General features: G+C 57.3%; 1 protein-coding gene across 1 annotated transcript in view; it reads right to left on the reverse strand.

Moving 5' to 3' along the window:
* Nucleotides 1-259: 259 nt before the first annotated feature.
* EPPK1 (epiplakin 1) overlaps nucleotides 260-9,324 on the reverse strand; it is a 28,005-nt gene continuing 18,940 nt past the window's right edge. Inside the window, exons 2-5 of the mRNA XM_074943626.1 lie at nucleotides 7,571-9,163; nucleotides 4,985-6,577; nucleotides 2,399-3,991; nucleotides 260-1,405 (exon numbers count right to left, since the gene is read on the reverse strand). Coding sequence (XP_074799727.1) covers nucleotides 260-1,405; nucleotides 2,399-3,991; nucleotides 4,985-6,577; nucleotides 7,571-9,163 — 5,925 coding nt within the window. The remainder of the gene's footprint in view (nucleotides 1,406-2,398; nucleotides 3,992-4,984; nucleotides 6,578-7,570; nucleotides 9,164-9,324) is intronic.

Below are 9,324 nucleotides of genomic sequence, written 5' to 3' on the forward strand. Positions count from 1 at the left end.
TATCCCTGACAACCTGGGAGACATTTTACACGGCATTCCACGGCAAGCAGTAAGCACACAGGCCTGAAAAAAAGAGGATGACAACAAAGAGAAGCATCACTGAGACCTTTGTCCTGCAAAGCACGCTGGGAATTTCACCAAACAACCAGAGGGACAGAACACCAGTGCTCACAGAGACAGAATATGCAGACAAAGGGATAAAAAGTGCTATTTGCAAAATAAAACAAAACTCGGATCAGAGTCATAAAATGAAATATAATTAGTTCATCCCCACCTTCAGCAAACAGAGCCCCGTGTCTGGGTCTGGGACGCATCTGCTGAGGAGCTGCATGTAGGTGAGGTTCTCGTGAGTGTTGGGGTCGAAGAAGCCCTTGGTGTCGTCGCTGGGGTCACAGAGGATCCGGTTCATCTCTTCGTCGAAGTAGCCCCGCTTGTAAGCCACCTCCACGGGGAGGCGGTGACTGTGCACGGGGTCGATGATGCCCCCGGTGGCGATCTGGGCCTCCAGCAGGCGGATGCCGTGGTCTTTGACGAGCAGGTCTTTCTTCATGGCCTGGAAGAGGGAGATCTTGTTGCCTGTGTAGGGGTCAGTGTATCCGGTCACTGCTCTCTCTGCAGAGAGCAGCTTCTCGTGGACCTCACTGCCCACCAGGCCGGAGGAGACGGCTTCATCGACGGACAGCTTCTCGTTCTTCAGCGGGTCAGTGATAAAGCCGGTGGCAGCCTGCGCCTCCAGCAGCACCAGCGCGGTGCCCGGCCTCAGAATCCCCTTCCACATGGCCTGGTAGATGCTCATCTTCTCTGTCCTGGACGGGTCTGTGTTGGATGGCACAAGGACTCCGGCAATGCAGCTGGTGCCTTGGAGGTATCTCTTTACGGAATCCATTTCCGTGATCTCCTGCACCGTCTTGGTGCCCTGGGTGAGTTCAGTCAGCGTGTTCTGGTCAATAATGTCAGAGCTGAACAGCTCTGAGGCAGTCACCTGCCTCCTGAGGCCGGAGAACTTCAGTTTGCTGCTTCTCTCTTCTTTCTCCTCAACGATGGTGGTGAGGATTCTGACCAGCTCCTCCAGGGTCACGGTCCCTGCTCTGTACTTCTCCAGCACCTCCTGCCTTTTCTCTTCCGAGAGGTATTTGGAGAAGAGAAGTTCCCACACGGAGACCTTTTGCCCTTGGAACTCGCCGACCGATACATCGACGGTGGTGAGCCGGAGAGTCTTTTCGGCTTGTTCGTCCTGCGGAGAAGGGGCGCTGGCAGCTCTCCCGGATGTTCTCTCCTCTCGGCAGGGGCCTTCCACACCTCTGGGCTGTTTGCCGCTCTTTTTCTCGGTCTCGGTGATGAGGGTGGTGATGATGGTTGTCATTTCCTGAATGGTTAGCGTCCCCGCTTTGTACTTCTTCAGAAGCTCCTGCCTTTTTTGGTCAGGGACGTATCTGGAGAAGAGAAGCTCCCACACGGTCACGTTCTGCCCCTGGAAGAGTCCCACGCTGACGGTGGCAGGGGCAGACTGTAAGGAGATTCGTGTTTGTTCATCTAGCTGGAAGAGCACGGAGCCTTTGTGCATCAGCTGAAGCATAAGGAGCCCCGTGTCTGGGTCTGGGACGCATCTGCTGAGGAGCTGCATGTAGGTGAGGTTCTCGTGAGTGTTGGGGTCGAAGAAGCCCTTGGTGTCGTCGCTGGGGTCACAGAGGATCCGGTTCATCTCTTCGTCAAAGTAGCCCCGCTTGTAAGCCACCTCCACGGGGAGGCGGTGACTGTGCACGGGGTCGATGATGCCCCCGGTGGCGATCTGGGCCTCCAGCAGGCGGGTGCCGTGGTCTTTGACGAGCAGGTCTTTCTTCATGGCCTGGAAGAGGGAGATCTTGTTGCCTGTGTAGGGGTCAGTGTATCCGGTCACTGCTCTCTCTGCAGAGAGCAGCTTCTCGTGGACCTCACTGCCCACCAGGCCGGAGGAGACGGCTTCATCGACGGACAGCTTCTCGTTCTTCAGCGGGTCAGTGATAAAGCCGGTGGCAGCCTGCGCCTCCAGCAGCACCAGCGCGGTGCCCGGCCTCAGAATCCCCTTCCACATGGCCTGGTAGATGCTCATCTTCTCTGTCCTGGACGGGTCTGTGTTGGATGGCACAAGGACTCCGGCAATGCAGCTGGTGCCTTGGAGGTATCTCTTTACGGAATCCATTTCCGTGATCTCCTGCACCGTCTTGGTGCCCTGGGTGAGTTCAGTCAGCGTGTTCTGGTCAATAATGTCAGAGCTGAACAGCTCTGAGGCAGTCACCTGCCTCCTGAGGCCGGAGAACTTCAGTTTGCTGCTTCTCTCTTCTTTCTCCTCAACGATGGTGGTGAGGATTCTGACCAGCTCCTCCAGGGTCACGGTCCCTGCTCTGTACTTCTCCAGCACCTCCTGCCTTTTCTCTTCCGAGAGGTATTTGGAGAAGAGAAGTTCCCACACGGAGACCTTTTGCCCTTGGAACTCGCCGACCGATACATCGACGGTGGCGAGCCGGAGAGTCTTTTCGGCTTGTTCGTCCTGCGGAGAAGGGGCGCTGGCAGCTCTCCCGGATGTTCTCTCCTCTCGGCAGGGGCCTTCCACACCTCTGGGCTGTTTGCCGCTCTTTTTCTCGGTCTCGGTGATGAGGGTGGTGATGATGGTTGTCATTTCCTGAATGGTTAGCGTCCCCGCTTTGTACTTCTTCAGAAGCTCCTGCCTTTTTTGGTCAGGGACGTATCTGGAGAAGAGAAGCTCCCACACGGTCACGTTCTGCCCCTGGAAGAGTCCCACGCTGACGGTGGCAGGGGCAGACTGTAAGGAGATTCGTGTTTGTTCATCTAGCTGGAAGAGCACGGAGCCTTTGTGCATCAGCTGAAGCATAAGGAGCCCCGTGTCTGGGTCTGGGACGCATCTGCTGAGGAGCTGCATGTAGGTGAGGTTCTCGTGAGTGTTGGGGTCGAAGAAGCCCTTGGTGTCGTCGCTGGGGTCACAGAGGATCCGGTTCATCTCTTCGTCAAAGTAGCCCCGCTTGTAAGCCACCTCCACGGGGAGGCGGTGACTGTGCACGGGGTCGATGATGCCCCCGGTGGCGATCTGGGCCTCCAGCAGGCGGGTGCCGTGGTCTTTGACGAGCAGGTCTTTCTTCATGGCCTGGAAGAGGGAGATCTTGTTGCCTGTGTAGGGGTCAGTGTATCCGGTCACTGCTCTCTCTGCAGAGAGCAGCTTCTCGTGGACCTCACTGCCCACCAGGCCGGAGGAGACGGCTTCATCGACGGACAGCTTCTCGTTCTTCAGCGGGTCAGTGATAAAGCCGGTGGCAGCCTGCGCCTCCAGCAGCACCAGCGCGGTGCCCGGCCTCAGAATCCCCTTCCACATGGCCTGGTAGATGCTCATCTTCTCTGTCCTGGACGGGTCTGTGTTGGATGGCACAAGGACTCCGGCAATGCAGCTGGTGCCTTGGAGGTATCTCTTTACGGAATCCATTTCCGTGATCTCCTGCACCGTCTTGGTGCCCTGGGTGAGTTCAGTCAGCGTGTTCTGGTCAATAATGTCAGAGCTGAACAGCTCTGAGGCAGTCACCTGCCTCCTGAGGCCGGAGAACTTCAGTTTGCTGCTTCTCTCTTCTTTCTCCTCAACGATGGTGGTGAGGATTCTGACCAGCTCCTCCAGGGTCACGGTCCCTGCTCTGTACTTCTCCAGCACCTCCTGCCTTTTCTCTTCCGAGAGGTATTTGGAGAAGAGAAGTTCCCACACGGAGACCTTTTGCCCTTGGAACTCGCCGACCGATACATCGACGGTGGCGAGCCGGAGAGTCTTTTCGGCTTGTTCGTCCTGCGGAGAAGGGGCGCTGGCAGCTCTCCCGGATGTTCTCTCCTCTCGGCAGGGGCCTTCCACACCTCTGGGCTGTTTGCCGCTCTTTTTCTCGGTCTCGGTGATGAGGGTGGTGATGATGGTTGTCATTTCCTGAATGGTTAGCGTCCCCGCTTTGTACTTCTTCAGAAGCTCCTGCCTTTTTTGGTCAGGGACGTATCTGGAGAAGAGAAGCTCCCACACGGTCACGTTCTGCCCCTGGAAGAGTCCCACGCTGACGGTGGCAGGGGCAGACTGTAAGGAGATTCGTGTTTGTTCATCTAGCTGGAAGAGCACGGAGCCTTTGTGCATCAGCTGAAGCATAAGGAGCCCCGTGTCTGGGTCTGGGACGCATCTGCTGAGGAGCTGCATGTAGGTGAGGTTCTCGTGAGTGTTGGGGTCGAAGAAGCCCTTGGTGTCGTCGCTGGGGTCACAGAGGATCCGGTTCATCTCTTCGTCGAAGTAGCCCCGCTTGTAAGCCACCTCCACGGGGAGGCGGTGACTGTGCACGGGGTCGATGATGCCCCCGGTGGCGATCTGGGCCTCCAGCAGGCGGATGCCGTGGTCTTTGACGAGCAGGTCTTTCTTCATGGCCTGGAAGAGGGAGATCTTGTTGCCTGTGTAGGGGTCAGTGTATCCGGTCACTGCTCTCTCTGCAGAGAGCAGCTTCTCGTGGACCTCACTGCCCACCAGGCCGGAGGAGACGGCTTCATCGACGGACAGCTTCTCGTTCTTCAGCGGGTCAGTGATAAAGCCGGTGGCAGCCTGCGCCTCCAGCAGCACCAGCGCGGTGCCCGGCCTCAGAATCCCCTTCCACATGGCCTGGTAGATGCTCATCTTCTCTGTCCTGGACGGGTCTGTGTTGGATGGCACAAGGACTCCGGCAATGCAGCTGGTGCCTTGGAGGTATCTCTTTACGGAATCCATTTCCGTGATCTCCTGCACCGTCTTGGTGCCCTGGGTGAGTTCAGTCAGCGTGTTCTGGTCAATAATGTCAGAGCTGAACAGCTCTGAGGCAGTCACCTGCCTCCTGAGGCCGGAGAACTTCAGTTTGCTGCTTCTCTCTTCTTTCTCCTCAACGATGGTGGTGAGGATTCTGACCAGCTCCTCCAGGGTCACGGTCCCTGCTCTGTACTTCTCCAGCACCTCCTGCCTTTTCTCTTCCGAGAGGTATTTGGAGAAGAGAAGTTCCCACACGGAGACCTTTTGCCCTTGGAACTCGCCGACCGATACATCGACGGTGGCGAGCCGGAGAGTCTTTTCGGCTTGTTCGTCCTGCGGAGAAGGGGCGCTGGCAGCTCTCCCGGATGTTCTCTCCTCTCGGCAGGGGCCTTCCACACCTCTGGGCTGTTTGCCGCTCTTTTTCTCGGTCTCGGTGATGAGGGTGGTGATGATGGTTGTCATTTCCTGAATGGTTAGCGTCCCCGCTTTGTACTTCTTCAGAAGCTCCTGCCTTTTTTGGTCAGGGACGTATCTGGAGAAGAGAAGCTCCCACACGGTCACGTTCTGCCCCTGGAAGAGTCCCACGCTGACGGTGGCAGGGGCAGACTGTAAGGAGATTCGTGTTTGTTCATCTAGCTGGAAGAGCACGGAGCCTTTGTGCATCAGCTGAAGCATAAGGAGCCCCGTGTCTGGGTCTGGGACGCATCTGCTGAGGAGCTGCATGTAGGTGAGGTTCTCGTGAGTGTTGGGGTCGAAGAAGCCCTTGGTGTCGTCGCTGGGGTCACAGAGGATCCGGTTCATCTCTTCGTCGAAGTAGCCCCGCTTGTAAGCCACCTCCACGGGGAGGCGGTGACTGTGCACGGGGTCGATGATGCCCCCGGTGGCGATCTGGGCCTCCAGCAGGCGGATGCCGTGGTCTTTGACGAGCAGGTCTTTCTTCATGGCCTGGAAGAGGGAGATCTTGTTGCCTGTATAGGGGTCAGTGTATCCGGTCACTGCTCTCTCTGCAGAGAGCAGCTTCTCGTGGACCTCACTGCCCACCAGGCCGGAGGAGACGGCTTCATCGACGGACAGCTTCTCGTTCTTCAGCGGGTCAGTGATAAAGCCGGTGGCAGCCTGCGCCTCCAGCAGCACCAGCGCGGTGCCCGGCCTCAGAATCCCCTTCCACATGGCCTGGTAGATGCTCATCTTCTCTGTCCTGGACGGGTCTGTGTTGGATGGCACAAGGACTCCGGCAATGCAGCTGGTGCCTTGGAGGTATCTCTTTACGGAATCCATTTCCGTGATCTCCTGCACCGTCTTGGTGCCCTGGGTGAGTTCAGTCAGCGTGTTCTGGTCAATAATGTCAGAGCTGAACAGCTCTGAGGCAGTCACCTGCCTCCTGAGGCCGGAGAACTTCAGTTTGCTGCTTCTCTCTTCTTTCTCCTCAACGATGGTGGTGAGGATTCTGACCAGCTCCTCCAGGGTCACGGTCCCTGCTCTGTACTTCTCCAGCACCTCCTGCCTTTTCTCTTCCGAGAGGTATTTGGAGAAGAGAAGTTCCCACACGGAGACCTTTTGCCCTTGGAACTCGCCGACCGATACATCGACGGTGGCGAGCCGGAGAGTCTTTTCGGCTTGTTCGTCCTGCGGAGAAGGGGCGCTGGCAGCTCTCCCGGATGTTCTCTCCTCTCGGCAGGGGCCTTCCACACCTCTGGGCTGTTTGCCGCTCTTTTTCTCGGTCTCGGTGATGAGGGTGGTGATGATGGTTGTCATTTCCTGAATGGTTAGCGTCCCCGCTTTGTACTTCTTCAGAAGCTCCTGCCTTTTTTGGTCAGGGACGTATCTGGAGAAGAGAAGCTCCCACACGGTCACGTTCTGCCCCTGGAAGAGTCCCACGCTGACAGTGGCAGGGGCAGACTGTAAGGAGATTCGTGTTTGTTCATCTAGCTGGAAGAGCACGGAGCCTTTGTGCATCAGCTGAAGCATAAGGAGCCCCGTGTCTGGGTCTGGGACGCATCTGCTGAGGAGCTGCATGTAGGTGAGGTTCTCGTGAGTGTTGGGGTCGAAGAAGCCCTTGGTGTCGTCGCTGGGGTCACAGAGGATCCGGTTCATCTCTTCGTCGAAGTAGCCCCGCTTGTAAGCCACCTCCACGGGGAGGCGGTGACTGTGCACGGGGTCGATGATGCCCCCGGTGGCGATCTGGGCCTCCAGCAGGCGGATGCCGTGGTCTTTGACGAGCAGGTCTTTCTTCATGGCCTGGAAGAGGGAGATCTTGTTGCCTGTGTAGGGGTCAGTGTATCCGGTCACTGCTCTCTCTGCAGAGAGCAGCTTCTCGTGGACCTCACTGCCCACCAGGCCGGAGGAGACGGCTTCATCGACGGACAGCTTCTCGTTCTTCAGCGGGTCAGTGATAAAGCCGGTGGCAGCCTGCGCCTCCAGCAGCACCAGCGCGGTGCCCGGCCTCAGAATCCCCTTCCACATGGCCTGGTAGATGCTCATCTTCTCTGTCCTGGACGGGTCTGTGTTGGATGGCACAAGGACTCCGGCAATGCAGCTGGTGCCTTGGAGGTATCTCTTTACGGAATCCATTTCCGTGATCTCCTGCACCGTCTTGGTGCCCCGGGTGAGTTCAGTCAGCGTGTTCTGGTCAATAATGTCAGAGCTGAACAGCTCTGAGGCAGTCACCTGCCTCCTGAGGCCGGAGAACTTCAGTTTGCTGCTTCTCTCTTCTTTCTCCTCAACGATGGTGGTGAGGATTCTGACCAGCTCCTCCAGGGTCACGGTCCCTGCTCTGTACTTCTCCAGCACCTCCTGCCTTTTCTCTTCCGAGAGGTATTTGGAGAAGAGAAGTTCCCACACGGAGACCTTTTGCCCTTGGAACTCGCCGACCGATACATCGACGGTGGCGAGCCGGAGAGTCTTTTCGGCTTGTTCGTCCTGCGGAGAAGGGGTGCTGGCAGCTCTCCCGGATGTTCTCTCCTCTCGGCAGGGGCCTTCCACACCTCTGGGCTGTTTGCCGCTCTTTTTCTCGGTCTCGGTGATGAGGGTGGTGATGATGGTTGTCATTTCCTGAATGGTTAGCGTCCCCGCTTTGTACTTCTTCAGAAGCTCCTGCCTTTTTTGGTCAGGGACGTATCTGGAGAAGAGAAGCTCCCACACGGTCACGTTCTGCCCCTGGAAGAGTCCCACGCTGACGGTGGCAGGGGCAGACTGTAAGGAGATTCGTGTTTGTTCATCTAGCTGGAAGAGCACGGAGCCTTTGTGCATCAGCTGAAGCATAAGGAGCCCCGTGTCTGGGTCTGGGACGCATCTGCTGAGGAGCTGCATGTAGGTGAGGTTCTCGTGAGTGTTGGGGTCGAAGAAGCCCTTGGTGTCGTCGCTGGGGTCACAGAGGATCCGGTTCATCTCTTCGTCGAAGTAGCCCCGTTTGTAAGCCACCTCCACGGGGAGGCGGTGACTGTGCACGGGGTCGATGATGCCCCCGGTGGCGATCTGGGCCTCCAGCAGGCGGATGCCGTGGTCTTTGACGAGCAGGTCTTTCTTCATGGCCTGGAAGAGGGAGATCTTGTTGCCTGTATAGGGGTCAGTGTATCCGGTCACTGCTCTCTCTGCAGAGAGCAGCTTCTCGTGGACCTCACTGCCCACCAGGCCGGAGGAGACGGCTTCATCGACGGACAGCTTCTCGTTCTTCAGCGGGTCAGTGATAAAGCCGGTGGCAGCCTGCGCCTCCAGCAGCACCAGCGCGGTGCCCGGCCTCAGAATCCCCTTCCACATGGCCTGGTAGATGCTCATCTTCTCTGTCCTGGACGGGTCTGTGTTGGATGGCACAAGGACTCCGGCAATGCAGCTGGTGCCTTGGAGGTATCTCTTTACGGAATCCATTTCCGTGATCTCCTGCACCGTCTTGGTGCCCTGGGTGAGTTCAGTCAGCGTGTTCTGGTCAATAATGTCAGAGCTGAACAGCTCTGAGGCAGTCACCTGCCTCCTGAGGCCGGAGAACTTCAGTTTGCTGCTTCTCTCTTCTTTCTCCTCAACGATGGTGGTGAGGATTCTGACCAGCTCCTCCAGGGTCACGGTCCCTGCTCTGTACTTCTCCAGCACCTCCTGCCTTTTCTCTTCCGAGAGGTATTTGGAGAAGAGAAGTTCCCACACGGAGACCTTTTGCCCTTGGAACTCGCCGACCGATACATCGACGGTGGCGAGCCGGAGAGTCTTTTCGGCTTGTTCGTCCTGCGGAGAAGGGGCGCTGGCAGCTCTCCCGGATGTTCTCTCCTCTCGGCAGGGGCCTTCCACACCTCTGGGCTGTTTGCCGCTCTTTTTCTCGGTCTCGGTGATGAGGGTGGTGATGATGGTTGTCATTTCCTGAATGGTTAGCGTCCCCGCTTTGTACTTCTTCAGAAGCTCCTGCCTTTTTTGGTCAGGGACGTATCTGGAGAAGAGAAGCTCCCACACGGTCACGTTCTGCCCCTGGAAGAGTCCCACGCTGACGGTGGCAGGGGCAGACTGTAAGGAGATTCGTGTTTGTTCATCTAGCTGGAAGAGCACGGAGCCTTTGTGCATCA

The sequence above is a fragment of the Natator depressus genome, chromosome 2 (genome assembly GCF_965152275.1).
Source record: "Natator depressus isolate rNatDep1 chromosome 2, rNatDep2.hap1, whole genome shotgun sequence".
NCBI classification, from domain to species: domain Eukaryota; kingdom Metazoa; phylum Chordata; order Testudines; family Cheloniidae; genus Natator; species Natator depressus.